Raw genomic sequence first — 24,934 nt, 5'->3', positions numbered from 1 at the left:
ATTAAAATGATAAGCTAAACAAAAACTTCAAACAGTAAAAAAAAAAAAAGGTTTAAAAAGTACAAAATCAAAAAATTTAGGTAAAATAGTCCATCCACTTCAATTATTTGAACCGATAAACACAAAAGTTTCACGTCTGGATACTAGCGTTCATTTCTTTTCTCTACCTGAAGGAGCTCACTTCATAATATTTCCAACTTAACGCGATCACACCAGTCACTACCTCTCACTTACTTTAGGAAAATCCCAAACCATAAAGCTATGAGATAACAACAAACGAATTTCACATCTATCTTTACAGCAAAATCGGATACAGATCAAGCAATGTTATCATGAAACATTGCATGCCAATCTGAAGGCATGGTTCCAAATCAAAAGCTGCCTAGCTAGATTTCAAATGGAAACCTTGAAAATGAGTAGGCGACCCCGCAGTTGCATTCCGCTGCTAAAATTATGTACTAAAACACAGGTGACAAAGACGCAGACTCGCTTAAAAAAAAACCAACTCTCTCACTCAGCTCTCAACGATGATGGAACTACGACGACGTGCATATCCACATTATTGGGAGGAAACTTCGACCGAAGCGTGTATAGCATATTCATTGAACTGCGGGAGCACACTCTTATGTCTTCAAGCCCCGTCTCCTCCTCTAGCCTCTTGGTCAACTCCTGAACACCATTCCCCTTGAACATGAATGAGAGCTCCTTCAAATCCTCATCCACATTCGAATATTCATCCTCTATACTGTAATAGATGACTCGTCCATCCGTGCCCTTGGACTCTGAACTACCCTCAGAGTCATTCGACTGCAAATCAAAAACAGAAAACTAAACCTCTGAATTTGGAAAAATGCTAGGCACACATGTTTTTATGGAGTTAAAGGAAAGATATAACAACATAGTGAATTAATTAAGAAATTCTCAAATTTGACGTCTTATTTCTTTTCCTAATAAAACCCTTCTAATTCATCACAGAATTTAGTACTAACATGACATACTGACCTCTTGTCTTACAATATTGGGGAAGTGATGCCGATGATTCGACTCCGAACTTGACTCGGACTCCAACTGGACATTCGGTTTTGGTTGCGACGACTGTTCCGAGTCTTCCGACACAATCTCAACCACATCAACATTCCAAAGGACCCAATCCTGTGTAGCCGTCCGGTTCGGAATATCATGGGTAACCGAATCCCGCCATGGCGGGATGCCGCCGTTGGCCCGTAAGAATTTTCCGTCCCGCGTCCTGAGCTTCACCTTATTCCTATTGGAAATAATAAACTTGAATTATTCAGTATTTTGAGAGTTATATTTTGATATTGTCTTTTCATATTTGCAGGTAGGAGTCACAAGTACTGGTGAGTTTATTTGGAGAGCAAAGCTAGTGAAACTTTATTATTTGATTTTTTGTTCGTCTTTAATCAAAAAAATTAATTCTGTATCAAATTAATAGAGATTATGAATTTACCTCGATGAGAGAAGTCAGAAAACTAAAAAAACATGAACCAAAATTTAAAAATATTCAGTAAAGATAAAAATATCTCAAAAAGTCGGTCTGTTTTGTATTTTTTGTATCTTTAGTAAACTTTTTGAAAATTTTGATCTCAGTAGTTTTTTTTTTCTTTCTATAATACTGTTGTTGAGACAAACAAATTAATTCACAAATCATTGACGCGAAACAAACAAAGCAAAAAACAAAATCTACCCAAATAATTACCATTGTGTGAGTGGAGATCATTGGTGATTAGGTGTAATATTGTACTATGAGAATGAGGAGTGATGAGTTAAGTTACCCATCCTGTATCGGCTGCCACTCCGCCGACGAATCGAGGCAGCCGGCCATCTGGAGGACTTTGCGGCCGGTCCAGCCGAGGAGGAAGCGCTCGTTGGAGGCGGTAAGGTACTTGCCGTAGCAGCTCTTGAGACGGATTTTGTTTTCGGATTCGGAAGAGAATTCGACGGTCCAGCGGACATTTTTGGAAAAGCCGCTCTCGTCTTGGGTTACGGATATTTCGTCTCCTTCGGCCCAGAGGTACTTGTTGTGGTTGCCGCGGAGGCGCACGGCTTTTGCATTGTGGAATAGTTTCATTAAGGTTTGAATCTGTAGAAAAACAGAGGCATGATATGAAAAGGAGAGTAATTAGACTTTTTACTTTTATCTAAGATTGTTTTTCCGATTGTCTCAACCTATCTCTGAGAGACTAATCTCATCGTCTTGGTTGATAGCACTAGGACTAACCTCACAAGCTTTCAAACATGAAACTTAAGAGAGAAAAGACCCGTAAATCCCAAAGTCTTCACCACCCGGCTAGCTTAATCACTCTCTTGTGTTATTAACAAGTTCTTTTACCAAATTAATAATTCTTTCCGCTTCACGTTTTCAAATTGTGATGCATACCTTGTTGTTTGATGAAACTCTGATGTTTGGTGGCCTGGAGCAGTGGAGAGCATTCTCTGAATTATTCTGCCAAAATAAAAAAAATAAAAAAAACCAACGCAAGGTTACTTGAAGCAAAATTTAAGATCTTGGAACTTTTATTTGCTAGATTACTATGAAAGTCAACATTTGTTCAGAGAAGTCGAACTCTAAACTCACATTAATCCAACGAAGCACTGTACACGACCATTGGGCCAAACCCAAGGTCAATCTTGCTCAATACCTAATCACCTCGTAATTTCCGACCCCAACTTCTTCCCTTACTTTCATTTTTGTTTTTATTTTTTTCTAATCATAAAAAGGTGTACCTGGTGGCTAGAGATGTTCTTATATGTATTTAATAATTAAGATAAGAGAAAGAGACTACTAGAGAATCCAAAATGAAAAATCAAATAAGTTAGCTAGGTAACCAATTCAAAGTTTACAAATATTTCCACGTGAGAAGTCATCTATGTGGCTCATAGGCCATAGCTATCTCCTCTAGAATAAAACGATCGAAAACAATTAACCACTGATTACTACTAGCAATCTTTAATTTCAATGGCCTATGCACTAATCGGAGTGTTCTGTTTGTATTTTTTTCAGACGTACATCACCAAACCCTAGATATTAAAACTTAAGGTCAGTTGAACTGAAGTTATACGAACATATCATAATGCCTTAAGAACATATCATAACACCTTAAGCCCCACATCGGGGGAGGTTATTAGAGTAATGCTACGGTGACCGCACTTGGTGACCATATATTATAACAACAATCAGAAACAGGATCAGTGGGGTTGTAAACCAAAATAGGTATTATAACAACAAAACTATCAAAATAAAAAAATGAGAGAGAGAGAGAGAGAGAGAGAGAGAGAGAGAGAGAGAGAGAGAGAGAGAGAGAGAGAGAGAGAGAGAGAGAGAGAGAGAGAACTTTTTTAGTTTCTAATTAATTTGTAAACCAAAATAGGTATTATAACAACAAAATTATCAAAATAAAAAAATGAGAGAGAGAGAGAGAGAGAGAGAGAGAGAGAGAGAGAGAGAGAGAGAGAGAGAGAGAGAACTTTTTTAGTTTCTAATTAATTTTGACCTTGGACACTTTGCCATCTAAATTAAGCACCACACAAACAATTTCTCACCGTCTTCAGAGATAATTTTGACCTTGGACACTTTGCCATCTAAATTAAGCACCACACAAACAATTTCTCACCATCTTCAGAGATACTCCCCATCGCCGGAAGAGAGAGAATTACCAAAAGGAAAACAAAGGATGAGAAGAGAGAGAAAGAGGCAAAAGCGTGTGAAGTTGACTAGCTTCCACTTAAGGATCCAACGATGATGAAGGCAATTAAGAGAATTAGTAATATTTATTAGAGAGATCCAATTGCCTAAGATGCATTAGTAGGGAAAAAAATTCTTAACAAGCCAACCCAAAACTTTGATCACCTCCCCCATCCTTTGCCTCAAGGATCTTGACTTAGATTAGAGCCATTTGACTTGTCCAATAGTTGAATAAATTGGAAACGATCATGTGGTTCAGATTCTAGATGAACGTAATATAGACCGTTAAAATATCTTACGTCATCTTGTGTCACAGCTGCCACGTAATATATTTAAATTCTTTGATTATGAGATGTGGAAATCGGACATCAAATAATGTTTCCCTTACATCAGTTACATATCAAAATCACATGGGTCTCCAAACGCGACAAACTTAAATATGGATGAGTATGAAATCCAACGGTACCTAAACATAATTACCTTAACGGGGACACATGTGTAATTATATACTCCCTCCGTCCCTTTTTAAGTGTTCTGCTTCGTAATTTCAACTTATTAAAAAGACATCATCATTATACCTTTCACATCAACTTTTTCCTCCACTTTCTCTACTTACCCATCATCATTACACTTTTACTCACTTACTTTTTAAAATGGAATCTACTTTTAGGGACAAAATAGATAATTCACCAACTTTTACCCACTAACTTTACAAAATGGACACTTATTAAGGGACAGCCCAAAATGAAATACCGAACTATAAATAAGGGACGGAGGGAGTAGTATGTTTATGCCTATCTTATACTACTATAGAGGTGTAGTTCATGTGTCAAAGCATCTTCTTTTTTAAACAAAAATTAAAAAAATACTTCAGTAATTGTTACTAATTTTTCACCTTAATCTTTAATCTCTCCCTTTTTAATGCATTGCACTAGTTGTGCATCATAAACTGTTAGTTTGTCAGTAAAGCTTGTTGGAATCATAAGTAAGATTGGATTTTCCCTGTTGTTATTAAATAGACTAAATGGATTAAACGGGCTAAAAAATTCATAAAACACGGACTTCAAAACAGATCATTCTCCTCACGTACATCAATTAAAAGTTAATATAGTAGAACTAACTTGTCTAAATTTCTTAACTCGTAGACAAACTTTTCATTTGAAACCAGCCAAAACACTTCTATATAAGGAGAGATTTTTCAGTGCCGAGTGGGTATATCCCACGTGGTATCCGCTCGGCGCATCCGAACCGTCCGATACACTTTTAGACGGCTTGGATTAAAACCCTCTCCTCTCACCCCTACACTTTCTCTCTCCTTTTCTCTCTGTAAATCTAAGCCATTCAAAAATGAAATGGACGGCTCTGATGCGCGAGCGGGTACCACCCGGTCGGCACTGAAATTTTTTTCTAAGACTAGGGTACTTTCATATCATGGAAGCAACGATTATTAAATACACCGACGCCGACTGATTGGATTGTGGTTAATACTATCTGAAATTTATGAGTTTGATTCCTCTTGAATCTCAAATTTAAAACTTTCTAATTGCTATCAAGGTTAGTTGATAGGAGATTTTGTTCTTATTTTAAATGAGTCGTACTAATAGATGATGAGATTAATCTTTTCAAAATTGAACTAAAAATAAACTGATCCGAACACCATGAATTTACAAAAAAAAAAATTGGATTTTCCTCACCGAAATCAACTTTTTAGAACGAAGTAGAAACTTACAAAAAGAAGAAAATGATCGTAGAAATTAAAACAAGTTAAAAGGAAACGCAAGTACCTTCTTAATAGACCCCATTGGAGAATTACTACTTGAGTGTATTGAAACCGGCGACCCAACTTCCGACCCGAACAAATCATCCGTTAGCTCCTCGTTCTCCGGTATCTCCACGGCCTCAACCTCCCACAAAGTCCAACTCCGCTTAGCGGACGGAACATCATGCGTAACGGAATTCTTCCACGGCGGGGTCCCTCCGTTAGCCCTCAAACACGTCCCACAGAATGCCGTTACTAGCCTTACCTGTAGTGACAGATTCAAAATTTGTACTCAGCGGAAACTCAGACCACATAGATGTTTTGCTACTAATGACAATATAAAAGTACAGTCAATCATATCATCATATATATTGCTGCTCGTAAGGTCTAAGGATGAGATTCTGTATGGATTCATAGCTACCATTTAATTCTATACGCACAACTAATAGTAGTTGGTAACTTGGAATTTTTGGAAGTTTTTCGACACATGTAGAGGAGTCAATGTAATGTTTTCAAAATCAACTTCAAAAATAGTATGATTAAAATAGGAATATTTAGAGTTGTGCAGGGTCCGAGCACCCAGCACCCCTTGTGTCCGCCTTTTTCTCACCTGAGACCCGTCTAGAACGGGTGCCCATTCGATCGAAAGGTCCCGTGGGTGGTCAGGTTGGGTCTGGAGCACCTTGTTGCCCGTGAAGCCGAGGAGGAACAGTGCACTCGAAGCCGTGAGGTAGCCGCCGTGGACGCTCTTGAGCCGGATGGCTTGTGGGTTGTCATCGACCGGCTCGACGATCCACCGGGCTTTCCGGCTCGACTTGTTCCTGCTTTGTCGGACGGTTCTTTTGTTGTCGTCGGCCACAAGGTATTTGTTGTGGCTGGACCGGAGTCTTACAGCCTTTGTGTTGTTGAAAAACTCCATAGCTGGTGATCACAAGTGAATGTATATAGAAATCACAACCAGAGAAGTGGTGTTCGTTAGAAGGTACTTGTTACCTTCTAGAGAGAGAGGGAGGGGGGTTGGGTATTTTCGGGACGTAAAGAAAGACTTGGGTTGACGCCTTGGTTTTGTACAGGAGAGAGAGGGAGGTGGGAATTGTGAAATTTCTATGAGAGTACCTGAAGCGCGTTGAACAAAGCAGTGGGAAATTGATCAAGACTTTGTGTAATACTACTAGTGATTAGACAAATGATCAAGACTTTGTCTAATAATTACTCTTATTAGGAATTTTGTTTTGGTTTTTGGCTCGATTATAGAACGAGCCAACAATATGGGCTCGATATCGTTCGTTTACATCACGAAACGAGCTAAGCCTCGAGCTGCTCGGGAGCAGCTTGATTCGTTTGCAACCATATTTTTTGTCATACTTTATAAGAATAACTTATATTACTATCTTAAATCCTTCCCAACCCAACAACATGGTGTGTGATGTGCACGCGTTACGACTTACGGGGCTTACCCTAGGTCTCTTTTGTTGATCTGAACCGTTCATTTTGTTAGTCCTATCCAGTACGTTGTCTTGGTAAAATTTCAAGTCTATCAAACATCGGTAACTAATTCATCGGTGAGAATTTAACTTACTAAATCGTCAAAAAAAAAATTCACATATAGCTGTTTCTACAATAGTTTCTTTTAGGAAAAAATGCATTCCAAAAACATAGCCACCAATATCCGATCAACCTGAATTTTCACGTGGACTACCTACTCGATGAGTCAAAGAAAATGAATAATTCAAAACAACTAATTATTAGACCCGAGGTGGGTCCCGTAACGCGTGCACAACACACACCCTAAACCCACAGCAACGTGATCAACTTATTGTCCATAGGAATTGAACCCACCGCACGTAATTAGACAACTGTTAGTACAAGTGCTTCAGTTCTTATTAGGAGCCCACAAGTTCTCAGTACGTATTTTCTTAATTCAGGTGTTTTGACTAATTTAAAGGACAAGTATTTATTTTTCACTAGCTTGGACTTAATTAAAATCGATACAAGCTCCATATAGATGGACACCACAAAAGTTTTACGCAAAACAAACAAATGCAAAAAAACAAAAAAATTGAATTAAGACAAAAAAAAAAGTTACTGTAGTTAACTTCTTTATCCAAAACCACCCGTACATGAGTTTAGTGGGTATTGGGATTTTGATTCTGAATACCCAGGATAATTCTATTCTGATGTTTTTTTTTTTCACCAGAATTAAACTCGATTTGTATATCAATACACTTGTAATAAAAGAAAATAGGATGGTAAGCCAAGGCACGCCGTGAAAATATGAAATTACCCCTCGTAGGATTACCCTTGTAGTTTGAGTTGAAGGACATGGTTGTCATTTTGCCTTATTTGGAAGATCTAAAAGACCGTAAGATGGCAAGCCAAGCCACACCATGAAATTACCGATTTGTCCTCGTAGTTTGTCAATGGAATGATTTTCAAAATTGATCTGGAAAAAGCGTACGATAAAATGTCGTGAAAATTTTTGTTTGACACTTTGAATTATTTCAATTTTAATGCTTCTTGGACCTCCCTTATCATGAGCTATGTGTTAAGTGTCAAAACCTCTATTCTCGAAATGGAGTGCCCCTATCTGAATTTGCTCCCAATTGTGGTTTAAGGCAAGGAGACCCCCCTTTCTCCTTATCTCTTTGTTCTCTGTATGGAAAGATTATCTATTCTTATAAATAAATAACAAAAAAGAGGAAGGTGATTGGAAAGGTATCAAAGTCTCAAAAAATTTCACACCCTTAACCCACCTATTTTTCGCTGATGACTTGATCCTTTTTGGGCAAGACAACATGAACACTGTTAAAGCTATGACGGAAGTGCTGAATGAGTTTTGCATAATGTCTGGACAAACCATCAATCTGGAGAAATCAAAAGTCTTCGCGTCCCCTAATGTCCAAAGGAGTAAGGCTGGGAGAATTAGTGATTTCTGTGGCATAAAACTTACCAATAACTTGGGGAAATATCTAGGTGTGCCTTTGTAACATAAGAGAGTGAGCAAACAAGATTTTAACCATATCATTGAAAAGCTTCAAAATAGACTTGCTGGGTGGGTTTCTAACACCCTCATGCTATCTGGTAGAACTACTCTTGCCCAATCAGTTACGTCTAATATTCTCAGCTATACTATGCAAACTATGCACCTTCCTGCTTCTATTTGTGAAAGACTTAACAAGTTAAACAAAAACTTCTTATGTGGTGATTCACCTGAAAATAAGAAGATGCACTTTGTCAAGTGGGATAAGGTGTGCAAAAGCAAGGATAGTGGTGGCCTGGGGCTCGAAAAGCCAAAAACCAAAACTTGGCTGGAAAATTTCTGACCAAGATCGAAGAGGAACGTCTTTGGGTTTCTATCCTAAGGGATAAGTACCTGAACAATCACTATATCTCTTTGTGGCCTAGAAATAGGCCAACATCACATCTCTGGAGAAGCATTGTGGACACTAAACATGTCCTTGAAAAGGGAGTGAAATGGGTAATTGGAGATGGAAAATCTGTCAGCATTTGGCATGATTGGTGGTGTGGAGATAAACCGTTGGCTCTCTCCCACCTTGGTGAACATACTAACTCTACCCAAAAGGTAGAGACTAATTATGGATGGAAATTGGGTCTTGGATGAGATAGCTCAATATGTGGATGTCAACACCCTTGAGGCTATAAATGCCATCAATCTCCCAATCTACACTCAATCTGCTGACCACACCATTTGGGTGGGATCTGAAAATGGAAATTATTCTGTGTCTGCAGCCTATGATCTTATTAACAAAAATGACTCGAATTTGAAGGGTTGGAAGTGGTTTTGGAAAATCAAAATTCCGGAAAAACCCAAAACTTTCATATGGCATATACACTACAATAGCCTTCCAACCAATCATCTCGATCCGGCCCAGGAGAGGTATTGCAACCTCGGATCTATGCCCAAGATGCAATCACTACTAAAAAAATAGATAAAGACCTCGGTCATTTAGTGTGATCTTTCACTTTTAATCTCGCATTTAAAACCGTGGTCTATCAAGGTGTAACTAAAAGTCTCTATCTTTTAACCACAGGATAAAAACCGTGATTAAAACTGTGACTAAAAACATAAAAACTGTAATTAAAAATGACAAAACCGTGACCTTTAATAGCAAAACATCTCAGTTTTATTATAAAACCGTAGTTGTTTAGAGAGAAATAATCTCAATTTTTAAAAAAAACCGAGATTAAAAGTGGCGTTTTCCTAAGGGAAAAAATCCCACATTATTTCTCCTAGTGGGTTTTGAACCCAAGTCTCTTGAGTTTTACATAGAAGCTTCAACCAACTACACTACACACACTTTTCAATATATAATTGAAATATTTAATATAAAACATATGCGTTTAACATTAAAATATATTTTGAACATCATTTTGAACCTTTAAATATTAAAATTAGCAATTTTGATAAACATGAAAGTTGTAGCCCTTTCTGTTATTGTTCAAACCCAATTTGAATTATCTCAATTAACGGAGTTCTGAACATAGAGTTATACTCGAAATATATTTGGAGATGAAACGCAACCTTCATAAATGTTGTCACCAAAGGTACTCATTTGGCGACGAAATATATTTTCATTGCTGAAAGTGCCCCATTTTGTGATGAAATATTTTTTGTAAAATGGTTGAAAGTGACATTTATTTAGGGATATTGCGCGAGGAGTCGATTAAAGGGTAAGCGACTTTCAACTTTTTCTATATAAGAGCTTTCATCTCAAGTCTTAAAAAAAATGTTCTCTAACTTACGACCTCAGTTTCTAGATGACTGAGATTAAAGGTTCTTTTTATCTCAGTTTTTTCGAAATGAGATATATTCTTTCATATATAATCTCAGTTCTTGGAAAACGAGTTCAATTCTTGAAGTTACAATCTCACTTTTAAATTACTAAGACTAAAAAATATTTTCATCTCAGTTTTTTTGGAAACGAGATATATTCTTTCATATATAATCTCAGTTTTTTGAAAATGAGATCTATTCTTCAAGTTACAATCTCACTTTTTAGATTACTGAGATTAAAAAATCTTTCTATCTCAGTTTTTTCGTATAACTGAGGTTAAAACTATAGTTCATAACATTTTATTACGTTTTTACAAAAAATGAGATCTTTTTAGTTTTTGGACCGTGATCTTTATACCATTTTGTAGTAGTGAATACTTGCCAACATACCAGAAACTAAGCAATTTCACTTTTAAGACGAATTAATAATCCACAAAAGATAGACGCAAAACTAACGAACATGAACAAAACTGAATAACGCCAAAACAAGAAAAAGCTAAAAAAAAAAAAACCTTAGTAGATACCTTTGTTGCACATTCAAAGAGTATCCTCAATGCCATAATCAAAAGCAATAAATTTTTAAAGTTAACAATGTTGGTGCATTTATGATGCTGAGGCGTTATATTCTAGATAATTTGTCCTCTTTCCAACTCTCTTATCATGGAGGGCTAAATTAAGGAGGCTTACAACTTATGTTTGACATATCGTTTGATACCACAAAGTGAGGGGCTCGTTTCTGCCTTGGAATTGCTTAGTTTCTGGTATGTTGCTGCTAGCTTCCTCTGCTTCTCTAATACTGGTGATGAACTGCTGCTGGTGCTGGTGCTTTGATTCCAAGGGATACTAATCGTGTGGTGTTGCTTAGAACAGCCATATGCGCGCTTATGATATCTTGGCTTTGTATGGTTTCTAACCCAAATTGTTCGGTTGTGGGTTTGGAAAAAATTTTCCAAACCCAAATCCACTCATTACCTATATTTTCAATCATTACTTTTATTTCTCTCTTCGCTTATTACCTCTATATCCAATCATTAATCTCATTTTTCTTTCTATCTCTCTCCACTCATTACCCTCTTCCCCAATTATTGCCTTATTTTCTCTCCTCACTTATTACCAAAAACCCAAATCCAAAAATTTTTCAAACCCACAACCGAACAAGGCGCTAGACCTGTTTCTTTTGGTGCCACCTGTTTGGCTCTTTCTTGCCTCTCTTTCTTCCAATGCTTTATCGGAAGTTATTATTATTATTTTTTTCCTCCTCTTTTCCTTCCCATGTGATGTATCAATATCATGGGGTAGGTTTCCTTTTCTTCTCTCTCTCTTTGTGTTTTTTTCTCTCCTTGATGTACCCTATCAAGTCTAATAAATTTTTTCTTGCCTATCAAAAAAAGGGGATACTAAGTACAAAGAATTTTTACTCGGAAATCACCCAGAATACACTTGTGGAGGGTATTTATAACCGGCCGGTTATAAATACCCTCCATAAGTGCATTCCGGATAAAAATTCTTTGAATGTAACACTTTTAGCAAAAAAAAGTATTAGTGCAAAATATGACTCATAATGTTATAATAAAAAATAACAATCTCTTTAATAAAATAGCTCAGAATCTTTGGTGTGTCCCATTTTCTTGGAGGAAAATCTATCTTTCCAAACAAGACAACTATGGTACATGGAAATTTATGCGAAGACTTGAAAGACTTGTTCGATAACAATAAATCCATCTCTTTTGAGAGAAAAAAAGAATATCTGTTCTCAATCTCTGTGTGGCTAGTATTATTGAAAGAATTATGGGGGAGAGTGAACTAACGAGGCTTTTTAGTTGACTACTCGTCTGCTCCTATGTCACAGTGGCAGCCGTCAAGAATATTTTTGGATCTGGCCAAAGGCAAATTTTTGGAGGAAGCATCAATTTAGGATGGGTTTATATTAAAAAACAGTGAGTGACTTTTTTTTATTATTAAATTTTATTCGTATTTGTTGGTTTTTGAGTCAAAATTTTTGTGACTTATTCGTTTGTCATTGATGAGAGGAACCAAAAAAATAAAAAATTTGATCGAAACTCATAATTTTTTTTTGAAGAAAAAAATTAATCAAAAAGTTCGCTTAAAATTTTTTTTTAATCTTTTTTCAAAAAAAAATTTTGAGTTAAAAAGTTTTTGGTTCCTCTGGTCGAGATGAATCAATAAGTCACAAAAAATTGACACAAAACTAACAAATGCAAAAAAAGAATTGAATAAAGACAAAAAAATGGCACTCTCAACTTTTTAATTCAAACCCACTCTTAGGAGTGCAACTAAACAAGTACGAAATTTTGGGATTTCACATTGTTAAGTTTAACAACCTCTTAAATGGATAAGAGAAAGATGATATGAGAAGTTTTGATTATCCAAATTTGGTTATGTCATTGGAGATAAGGGCATCCACAATGGTATAATCAAACTTAAAAGATTTTTAAAGTTAGCAATGCTGGTCTAAAATATGGGTCACAATGCAATTCTTTAACCAATAACCAAAATTTGGCATATCGATAACCATCTCTTTGGATAATCAAATTTAGAGCCCGTTCCAGAACACCTTCTTAAAAAATAAGTACTTATTTCACATTTTCAAACTAAAAAATAATGCAAATGAAAAATAAATTTTTTTTTACACCGTATTAAAGATTTCAATGAGATCTTTCAAACAAGATCCATATTGCATATTTTTAAATTTCAATAAACTTATCATTTTTGAGCTTGAAATTGCCTTTTTAAAAAATAAGTTCTTATTTCGCGTTGCGGAACGGGGCCTAATTTGGGGACCATAGTACCATCTCTTTTTTCCTTTCTCTCTTTTTTCATCACTATCAATGGACTCACCTACCAATCTATTAAATGAATAACCGAAAATTAATGTGCTAATTTTTAATTATTCAATTTTGATTATGCCGTTCGAGAGACCCTATTTAAACATCTTGGAATTTTTCTTTCGGGTGTCCATTTAATTCTCAAAAAAAGTCTATCTTTCCAAACAAGACAACTATTGTTACTGTATATGGAAAAGTATGCGAAGACTTGGAAGTCTTATTTGATAACAACAAATCCATCTCCTTTGAGCAAGAAAGAGAGATCGATAACAACAAATCCATCTTCTTTGAGAGAGAGAGAGAGAGATCGAAGAGAGTGGACCATCTCCTTTGAGCGAGAAAGAAAGATCAATAACAACAAATCCATCTCCTTTGAGAGAGAGAGAGAGAGAGAGGGGAGAGTGGGCCATCTCTTTTGAGCGAGAAAGAGAGATCAATAACAACAAATCTATCTCCTTTGAGCGAGAAAGAGAGATCGATAACAACAAATCCATCCCCTTTGAGAGAGAGGGGGGAGAGTGGACCAGCGAGACTTTTTAGCTGACTATTCCTATGTCTAGTGGCGGAGCCAGGATTCGAATATGGAGGTGGCATTGTAATTTATACATATATGCATGTATGTAAATTAACATGTTCGTGAATTCAAATTTTATTTTAATACGCACTCACTACAATCGGTAAAGAAATATACAACAAAATACTAAACTTGTGGGAAAAATTGGTATCCAAATGTTTATGTTCCTTTCATATTAGTGAAAAAAATATATATACAAACCATGTGGGGATTATAATAAAAATACTAAAACTTGTGAATAAAAATTAATGTCCAAATATGTTACGTTCCTCTCCAATTAGTGAAAAGAATACAAACTACGTGAGAATTTTTGCAAAAAGAAGCATGCGATAAAAACACTAAGCTTGTGGGAAAAAAATTAATGTCCAAATGTGTTAAATTCCTCTCAAATTAGTGGGGAAAAAATACAAAGCATGTGAGAATTTATGACAAAACTAAAAATTGAGAGAGAGAGACAGAGAGAGAGAGATGAAGGGTTTTTTAAAGAGAGAGAGAGAGAGAGAGAGAGAGAGAGAGAGAGAGAAAGAGAGAGAGATGGTCCTGAAGAGAGGAAATTCAAAATGGTGTGCTGGGTCTCGAACTCTTGCGCATGAGAGCCAAAGTGACCATTATGTTGTGTGGAGCAATACACTGTTTCTCTCCGCGAATGTTTTTTTTTGTATGAAAACAAATGAGATGTGTTAGGGTAACATCTATACATGTAATGATGGCACCATGATAGTGTTAGGATGAATAGATGAAATCTATGGTTAAAGGAACTTATTTCGTCACCATTTTACTTTACAAGAGGGAATTCTTACATGTAATTAGAGTAACCCTAACACAATCACAATCTGGGAGATCGAAACTTCGAGAGGGAGATTGAAAAAGAGACCGATAGAGAGAGAGGAAACTGTTTTGTCATCGCCGGATAGAGAGGAACGGGAGAAGAGAGGAGAGGTGACTGGGTGAGATTCGTGAGGTGTGCGGCGCGGAGAGAAATATAGAGAATGTTCGGACTTTCTCACGAGTTTATATTAGGGCTGCTCGCGGTTCGGTTGGGTTCGGATTTCTAGAAATCCGAGGACCGAACTGCTAGTCACGGTTTTTACAAAATGAAATCTGTGTCTAGACCAAAAGTTCTACAGTCCAGTTCCAATCCAATCCGTGACTCGCGGATCGGTTATGGTTTTGTCCACGGATTTTAGCAAAAATAAAGCTCAAACATATATCCCACAATAAAAGAGAAGAATGTTATATTCAGAATTAAGTTTAACACCACCAGAAAGTACTTGTTACATAAACTACCAAAAGCTTACTTTAGAAATCAAATTCAAAAGAATCTAAAACACTAGTAGGATTGTATCATTATAGTACATTACATAACATAAAAGAATCGGAAAAGAAACAAACTACTGAAACTCAACTAGGGTTACCCGTAATTTATACGAAAAAACTACGATTTTACTCGTTATATTTTATGTACATCTACATTCTATCCCATTATTAAGATAAAATACTAAAATTGGTGGAAAAAAGTGTTAACATTACTAACAATTTATTATATAAATACACATATATATAGTATTTATATAAAATAAATATCTCACGGTCCGGTTCGGTTAATCCGCTGTTTCGTAATGAAAATCCGTGGACCGAACCGCGAGTCACGGTTTTCTAATTTTTCAATCCGTGTCTGGACCATTAATCCACAGACAAAATCCAAAATGTACGGATTGATTCGGTCCGGACCGGTTTCACGGTTCACCGGATTTTTTGAGCAGCCCTAGCATATATACAGTAAGTCTACTAGTACATCAAAATCTGTAACGTATAGATTTATTGTGGGGCACACTACGGGTTCCACACATATGATCCAAGCCGTTCATTAAATGTAAAATATTTTTTTAAAGATCTTTGCGAAAAATGATCTCAATCCGATACTTATAAGTGCTTGATCTAATCATCTAACTTTTGATTTAGATTCTAGATAATGAAATATTATATGATTGGATTGAGCATCTATAAGCATTGGATTGAACTGATCGCGTGGGCCTTTGAAAAACTGTTTTATATCTAATGAACGGCTCGGATCATTTGTGTGGAACCCATAGTGGGCCCTACAACAAATCTTTAAGATTTTGTTGTACCAGTAGACTTACTTGTATAGTACATACTTTAGAGTGTTGCTATGTGTACATACCATGTACATATGAATTTTTGCAACGCTCACCTCGAGTCTCACAAAGAAGGTGAGCCTGACAAAGATGATCCAAACTGCCAATTATTTATAAAACATTTTTTACAGAATCTTGTAAAAAATCAACTCAACCCGATAACGGTAAAGATTTTTTTGAATTTGTAGGGGCGAAACTAAGTAGTTAAGTAGTTTCGCCCCCACAAATTTAGAACAAATCCTTACTGATATTGGGTTGAGCTAATTTTTTACAAGGCTCTATAAAAAATATTTTAAAATTAATGAACAGTTCAGATCATCTTTTTAGGATCCAAGATGGACTCCACAAAATTCATATGTAAATGATACTAATTTCCTTATAATCGAGATTGCCGTCTGAAGACAGATCCAAACACGTGTCTGGAGGCGCCCAATTCAACGCGTGTGAATCCCATTCATTCGTGTCTGGATCTGTGTCTCGAAGCCTATGTACATTTCTAGCACTGCTCATTTATTTATTTATTTATTTTTTATCCGCAGCACTGCTCATTCAATAAATAGAAATACTGGGTGGTTGCTGCTAGATTCGCTTCGTATATAGACATTGATGCTTCTTAGACATGCACGGATCTTTATGGTTTTGATACGATAAAGTGGTCCAAGGGCATATGGCAATGATAACAAGCATAACCTGTGTTTTGTTTTTGAACCGCGAATTTTTTTTTTTGTCATTGAAATGAAAAAAAAGTTGAACAGAGTGAGGGCTAGAGTGAAATAGCATCACAACACAAAGGTAACATCCCAACTAAGTTGACACCCTATTCACCGATTGACAATCATCTGTTACTCAGCCAAGAGCTGATAAGAAATCAACCCAAAACAAGTTACAAATTAAGCCAAAGGAATAGGACACCCAGCACGTACCACAGCCCTGCACAATTCTACATTCGCTTTGTGTATAAGCTCGGTTCTAGTTTGTTTCCTGTACAATTCTGACCCATGTCAATCTGCTTCCTTTTACCCTTTTTTCTGCAACAAGTCTAATTGATCTCCATTTTCAATGTTCTTATTCTTCTTGCTGCATAGGCATGATACTAATTTGGTAGAATCAATATGGAAACTCATCACACTTTAGCCCGGCCTACATATGTTCACACAAAGAGAGAGAACTTTTGAGAGTATGGAACTCCGATGAATCTGGTTCGCTCCTTCTTGACTGTGGTTTGAGGATGGCTCCTGACTTTCACTTAGCCTGCATAAGGAAGTATGACTAAAAGACCATATCGAAGCATCTCCAAAATGACCCTCCTGTGCAAGGATGAGTACAGTTGCCCAGAGATGAAAGCCAAGAACTAGGGTTTTAGAGTGCAAGAGCATGTACCTCTCTAGGGTTGGCATAACGGGACATTTATAGGGCACTCCTTAACTTGGCCTCGAAGACTGCACATGTGCTTGTCACACATCGGTTGATGTCAAACTTCCGTCACGTTAGGGCTTCATAACCGTTTATAGGATGAGCTGGCACATTCCCGTGCCTTCGTCATTATCCAAGCTTGTAACCGTTCAGATGACGTCACGGTCGTCATCATGGTTACGGTTGTTATTCCCACGTGGGTGAGCGGGCAGCATTGCCCCCACATTCGCTCAAGGTTGAACGTGGAACCCGACTGTCAGGGGGTTGGTATGCCGAGCTGACTGCTTTAGTTAATTCCGACGGAACTTCTTTCGAGAACCTGCGGTTTGCCGAGCCAGAACCAAGTAAAGGCTCGGACTCAGATGAACCGCCCTAGCATGGTTCAGCACCTCGCTTGATGAGGTGCGAGCCGTTGGCTCGGCCTGCTACAGAGAGCATAACGAAAATCAGTAGAAAAACGAAGTACATATCATGCAAATGTAATAGTACCAACCAAGACCTGATATTGTAGGTTCCATTAAAGTGTGAGTTTTGGGCGGACGCGGATCATGAGGTCAAAGTTGGCTTCTATACTGAGAATGTTATCTAATACTAGGAGTATTTGTCTTTCATAGTGTGTTAAGTTAATATCACGAAGCATTGCATGCCAATCTGAAGCCATGGTTAATTCCAAAGACAAAATTCAAAAACCAATTTGTCAAATCAAATCAAAAGCTGCCTAGATTATGTAACAAGTATGGAAAACCTTGATCAAAATAAGTAGTCTACCCTGCAATTGCATTCCACTGCTCAAATTATGTACTACTAAAACACAAGTGACAAGACACAGACTCGCTACAATAAACCAACTCTCACTGACCTCTTGATGAGGATTGAACTACAACAATATGCATATCCCCATTTTTGGGTGGAATTGAAGCTGCGACCGAAGTGGGTATAGCGTATTCAATGAACTGCGGAAGCACACTATTATTTCTTCAAGCCGCGGCCGTCTCCAGGGCCGGCCCCGGGGTAAGCTCCGCAAGCTCTCGGGCTTGGGCAACCCCCCCGGGCTGGGGCATCCAAAAAAAAAAAAATTTTTAGGTTAGATATAAATATAAAAAAGCTTCCCACATTTGCCACAAGGCATCAACTTGGCATTGTGGCCAACGCATTTGCTCAGAGTTCAAGGTGATCTAGGTTTGATTCCTGGCGCCTCATCCCCTGTTTTCCCCCTTTTTTTTCCATTTTTATTCTACCTCTTTTTGTTTTCCTCCCAATCCACAATTTATTTTTTCATTTTTGTTCTACCTCTTTTTGTTTTCCTTCCAATCCATAATATTACAAAAAAAAAATCCTAAATTATTTTGTTGGAAATTTTTGACTTAACAAACACAATAGTGGAATAATGTAGATTTATTCTTACATTTGATTAAAAAAGGTCATAGTTAAAATAAAATTAAGCGAGCTAACATAGTTTCTGTTTGGAAACTGATATTAGCACTTCAAAAAATAAAGGAAAGTGGCTTTGGAATTACACTGATATTGAAGTTCTTCTATCAATTTTTGAAGTGCTAATATCAGTTTCCTTTTTGTTTTTACCTTCGAACTATCATTTCGCAAGAGAGATTAAATAAATTGGTTATGATCTCAATTGAAAATGATGCATCATTCCATTAAGAGCATTTAGGGACTTTTTTTGTAACTTTTTTACACTTTTCAAGACAGGCCATTCTTGTCACATATATCAACTAAAAAGCACAAAAAACCGAATAACCAAAACATAGTGGAATGGACCCCGAGTTCATGGATAAGTAAAATATGATGACTTAATTGAGAAATTGCTTTAAAAAATGCAAAGGGAAGTTATTTTTTTTAATCGGATCATGCTAATTATAAAGCACTATAACTGGGGTTACATTTTGATGTTGATTTTTACGATATTATTCAAGCTGAAGGAACAACATGTAACTTTGATGTTGTTGTTTTTTTTTTGGTACTTATATGTTTTTTTTTAAAAATTTTGTATGACTTAATAGTAGGTGGACAACAAAGCATGAGGCTGGGCTTGGGCAACCCAAATGTCGAGGCCGGCTCTGGCCGTCTCCTCCTCTAACCTACCATTCCCCTTGAACATGAAAGAAAGCTCCTTCAAACCCTCATCCACATTTGCATATTCATCCGCTAAGAAGCTGAACTACCCATAGAGTCATTCGACTGCAAATCAAAAAACAGAAAATAAAATCAAAATCGAAATCGAAATATGACCGGTGAAATTAAGTAGACAGAGGAATCATTCCTTCAGACTCTTTTTGCGTCTTTGGATCTTGAATTTGTACGAGCCAAAAAGCGAAGGGGGAAAAAATTAATGAAGCGGGAAATATGTGATTGGTATCTTTTCTACTTACCTACATTTTCGGGAAAGATGGAAAAAAGTGACCTGACCCGTTTTAACCCGTCTATTATTGACCTGTATTTAACTTGTACATATTCCCCATCCAAACATCATTTGCCACCTCAAGTTTAATTAGATGCCCTTTTCTATTTGTCAAAGGAAAAAAGTGGAAAAGCAGTTGCAAAACCTTTTCTGCTAATTTCGATAAACTACCTTTTTACACTACAGAGTTACACTACATCTTATGTGGAGTTTATTTCGGATCTCAGAAAAATCCAAAAAAATATTGATAAATTTGAAAATATTGTTTTATGGGGTCCTGTAAAAAATCAATTTTAAAGGATATCGGTAAGTATCATTTCTATATTTGTAGTGAAGAAACTGCGTAGATGAACAATTTCATCCCTACAAATCAAGAAGTAATACTTACCGGTATCCATTGGAGCTGATTTTTTACAGGATCCCATAAAACAATATTTTAGAATTTATGGATATTTTTCTGAATTTTTGTGAGACCAAAAATGGGCCTCACATAAAATGTAGTATAACTATATAGTGTATATAGCATCACTCTTCTCATTAAAGATCGATGGACATTTAGGTGAGTTTTGACATGATTGATCTTCTCAACGAGCTCTATAAATGAACAATTTTAATTATTGGAATAGGTCCATAATGAGCTAAAAAGGAATGGTCCAACTAGTTTCTTCCGAGAAGATTTTTCGGATCACCCGAAAAGAAGCTGGAAACAAATTTCCATTAGAATAAAAAGGTCAACGTAATTATAATAACTTAATCAAATAATCACCCAAAAATCTTTTAGAGAAAGAAATCAGAAAAAAATTAGAATATGAAGCTGGAAACAAATTTCCTTGTTGATTTTTTCCACGTGTCAAAATCTTATTCCACGATTATATATAGTTTGTAGAAGGACAGCAGCACTCAAACATTTTTCTTCCCTTTCTTGTTTGCCCGCCCACACATGTTTTTATGGAGAAGTATGGAGTTAAGAGGAAAGATAACAACTTAGTGAGTTAATTAAGAAATTCACAAATTTGATGTCTTAGTTCTTTTCCAATTAGAACCCTTCTAATTCATCACAGAATTTAGTACTAACCTTACACATTGACCTCTTGTCTTACAAAACTGGGGGACTTATGCCGATGATCGATTTGACCCCGGACTCCAACGATTCCAACTGAACACCCCGGTATAATTTGGTCGCAGTGACTGTTCTGACACAATCTCAACCACATCAACATCCCAAAGGATCCGATCCTTTTTAGACTTCCGTATCGGAACATCGTGGGTAACTGTATCCCTGTTGTCATTGGCCCGCAAAAAGGTCCCGTCCCACGTCTTGAGCTTCACCCGATTTCTATTGGAAATAATAAACTTAAATTATTTAGTATTTTGAGAGTTATATTTTGATATTATCATTTCATATTTGCTAGTAGGAGTCACAAGTACTACCGGTGAGTTTATTTGGAGAGCAATAAAGCTAGTAGAACTTTATTATTTGATTATTTGTGCATCTTTATTCAAAAATAATAATTTCGCATCAGATTATTAGATTATAATTTATCTCGATGAGAGAAGTCAACAAATTTTATAAAAAAAAAAAACCATGAACCAAAAAATAAAAATATTCAGTAAATATAAAAATAGTTCAAAAAGTAAGTCTGTTTTATATTATTTTTGTCTTTAGTCAACTTTTTAATAAATTTGTTTGCAATTTTTTTATGGTATATATTAGTGTTGTTGAGACAAACTAATAATTCACAAAACATTGACGAGAAACTAACCAAGTCAGGAAAAATTATCTAATAAAGCCTAACCACCCCTAATAGTTGTATGAGTGGAGATCATAGGTGATTAGGTGTAATACATATTGTATGATAATTAGGAGTGTTGATTTTAGTTACCCTTTCTGTATCAGCTGCCAATCCACCGACGAGTCGAGGCAGCTGGCCGTCTGGAGGACTTTGCGGCCGGCCACGCTGCCGAGGGAGCGCTTGTTGGAGGCGGTGAGGTACTTGCCATAGCAGCTCTTGAGACGGATTTTGTTTTCGGATTCGGAAGAGAATTCGACGGTCCAGCAGGCGTTTTTTAAAAAGCCGCTCTCGTCTTGGGTTACCGTTTTTTCGTCTTCTTTGGCGGAGAGGTACTTCTTGTGTTTGCCGCGGAGGCGCACGGTTTTTGCGTTGCGGAATAGTTCCATTACGCTTTGAATCTGTAGAAAACAGAGGCATGAGATTAAAAAAAAAGGTGTAGAGTAGTAAAAAAGAGTAGCTGAAAAGTAGAGTAATTAGACTTCTAGGCTTGGGATTAGAGGAATTAAGAAAATGGGCTTTGTAGGAATTGGGCTTTGGATGTGGATTTGGTGAGTTTGTATTTTTCATCATCTGAACTTTTTTCGATTATCTCAACTAATCTATGAGAGTAATCTCATCGTCTTAGTTGATGGCACCTAGAACTGATCTCACAAGCATTCGAACATGAAACTTAAGAGAGAAAACACCCGTAAATCTCAAGATCTTAACCACCCGGCTAGCTTATATCATTCCCAAGGTCTTAACCAAGCTTGTTGCTTCCTTCCAAGGGGACAAAAAAAAAACTCAAATTGCTAGTTCATTGTGCAACCGGAAAACTATCAATATCGGATTGTGATGCATACCTTGTTGTTTGATGGAACTATGATTTTTTGTGACATGGAATAGTGGAGAGCATTCTCTGCATTATTCTGAAGAAAGAAAAAAAAAAAACAACACAAGGTTACTTGAAGCAAAATTTAAGATCTTGGGAGTTTTTTTTTTTTGGTAACGCTTGAATCCTATAAGAAAGGAAATACAAAAGCACATCCAAGAATTCAGTAGGTTAATTAGTTATTATTAGATTACTAGAGAGTCAACCTTTGTTCAGAGGGGTCGAACCCTAGATCTCATAATTTCACGAAGCGCTACACCGGTCGGTGCAATTTCGGTCTCCCACTAGAGTCAACCTTTGTTTAGAGAAGTCGAATCCTACATCCAAGGATTTAGTAAATTTGAACGGATCGGATCTTCTGCATGGGACCCGAAACAGGCCTCGCACCCCGCACGGCGGTTGGTGCAATTTCAGTCTCCCACCAGTTGGTGGCCTTAGCTTTACCGATTTCCTTTGAGAAATCATCTCTGTGGCTCATAGGTCGTAGCTCTCTCCTCTAGTGTAGAATAAAACAAATATATTTTCTTTATACCTAGCACTCTTCAATTAGTGGTAATCAATTATTTTATTGACCTCTCATTTATCTCTCTTTTAAATTCTTTTCTTCAAGACAAATGAATAATACATAAAATAAAAATTGATGAAAAATTAACAAAGATAGAAAACAATTCAAAAATATTATTAGGTCAAAACACCCGTAATCATACAATGAAATTAGATTAGAGTTAAGTTGTGTTTAAACTAATGATTGGACTCTATTATAAATGGAAAATACTACAACCACAAACATGCACACACACACACTCACATTTTTTTTGGGTCTCACACACACTAGAGGTGTAGTATGTGCGTTTGGAAGTGTTTGTAATTTGTAGAAAGATTGATTATAAGTTAGTATTTCGAGGCTTCAAGAGAATCAAGACATAATAGGTTTTTTTTTTTTACAGTAGTCAATGTATATACAATCTCAGATAAAATAAACTTTATAGGGGAAATTATAGTTACCCCCCTCGAACTAACCCTCGCATACACTTACCCCCCTTTAACTTTTATTTTTTTCACTTAACCCCTCAAACTAACTGAAATTCAAACGGTCATAACTTCAAACGGTCATAACTTCTTCGTCCAAAATCGAAAATATGCAAATTATATATCGATTTCGAGGTCTTGAAGTCAGCTTTCTAATGACACTAAAATCACATCACAATTCAAAGCACACATAAAGTTATGATCAAAACGGTCTTTCTGTCTACCAGCCCTTACTCTTTTGATCATAACTTTCTGTGTGCTTTGAATCGTGATGTGATTTTAGTGTCATTAGAAAGCTGACTTCAAGACCTCGAAATCGATATATAATTTGCATATTTTCGATTTTGGACGAAGAAATTATGACCGTTTGAAGTTATGACCGTATGAATTTCAGTTAGTTTGAGGGGGTTAAGTGCCAAAAATAAAAGTTAAAGGGGGTAAGTGTATGCGAGGGTTAGTTCGAGGGGGTAACTATAATTTCCCCAACTTTATAAACTAACCCCTAATGAAAATTACTACATATTATTTTTCAAGTGGTATTTTTCAGCTTAGGCTGTTCAAGTGAACCCATTCACCTACGTGGAGCCCTACAATCAAGGGAGGTTATTGGGTAAGAGTAACACTACGGTGACCATAGTTGGTGACCATGTATTATAACAACAATTAATACGTATTCCATGTGATTTCAGCAGAATGTGCTCGCGTACTCCTCTCTCCCACTTATTTTTCGCAGACGATCTTGTTGCGTTCGGTAGAGCAGATGCGACCACTTGTTCTGTAACTCGGATCTTGGAAAATTTTATTACGAGTAACATGATTCACATCTCGGGTAAAAAAGTTGGTTTTATCAATTATGGAGAGGTATGGAGTTAAAGGAGAGGTATGGAGAATTTTTGTAACGTCTCGGATCTTGGAAAATTTTATGGAGAGGCATGGAGTTAAAGGAAAGATAAAAACATAGTGAATTAATTAAGAAAATCACAAATTTGATGTCTTATTTCTTTTGCAAATAAAACCCTTCTTCTTCTTTTTTTAAGATATAAAACCCTTCTAATTCACCGCAGAATTTAGTATTCAGTACTACCATACTGACCTCTTGTCTTACAAAACTGGGGGACTTATGCCGATGATTCGACCCAGAGCTCGACCCGAACTTCGACGATTCCAACCGAATGCTCGGTTGCGGCGACTGTTCCGACACAATCTCAACCACGTCAACATCCCAAAGGACCAAATCCTGTAGTACCCAAGGAATATCATGGGTGACCGAATCCCACCATGGCGCAGCGCCGCCATTGGCCCACAAAAAGTTCCCGTCCCGCGTCCTGAGCTTCACCCGATTCCTATTGCAAATAATAAACTTGAATTATTTAGTATTTTGAGAGTTATTTCGATATTGTTTTGTCATATTTGCTGGTAGGAGTCACAAGTACAAGCGAGTTTATTAGGAGAGCAGTTGAGCTAGTGGAACTTTATATTTGATTATATGGGGCCTCACCTTGTCAATTTCATAGAAGAGTGTCTTTCTTTCTCTGTTAGAGTGCATTTTGTAGTATTATTTTTGTCTTTCGTCAACTTT

At 36.7% G+C, this 24,934-nt stretch overlaps 1 protein-coding gene across 1 annotated transcript in view; it reads right to left on the bottom strand.

Annotated features, from left to right (window-relative positions):
• Positions 1–402: 402 nt before the first annotated feature.
• Positions 403–24,934, bottom strand: part of LOC131310383 (uncharacterized) — a 156,241-nt gene continuing 131,709 nt past the window's right edge. The window contains exons 10-12 of the mRNA XM_058337369.1: positions 21,546–21,853; positions 1,003–1,264; positions 403–807 (exon numbers count right to left, since the gene is read on the bottom strand). Of these exons, the coding sequence (XP_058193352.1) occupies positions 511–807; positions 1,003–1,264; positions 21,546–21,853 (867 nt within the window). The 3' untranslated portion in view covers positions 403–510. The remainder of the gene's footprint in view (positions 808–1,002; positions 1,265–21,545; positions 21,854–24,934) is intronic.

The sequence above is a fragment of the Rhododendron vialii genome, chromosome 12a, assembly GCF_030253575.1.
Source record: "Rhododendron vialii isolate Sample 1 chromosome 12a, ASM3025357v1".
Lineage (NCBI taxonomy): Eukaryota > Viridiplantae > Streptophyta > Magnoliopsida > Ericales > Ericaceae > Rhododendron > Rhododendron vialii.
The sequence above is the reverse complement of the archived record's forward strand: the minus strand, read 5'-3'. Positions and strand labels throughout refer to the sequence as shown.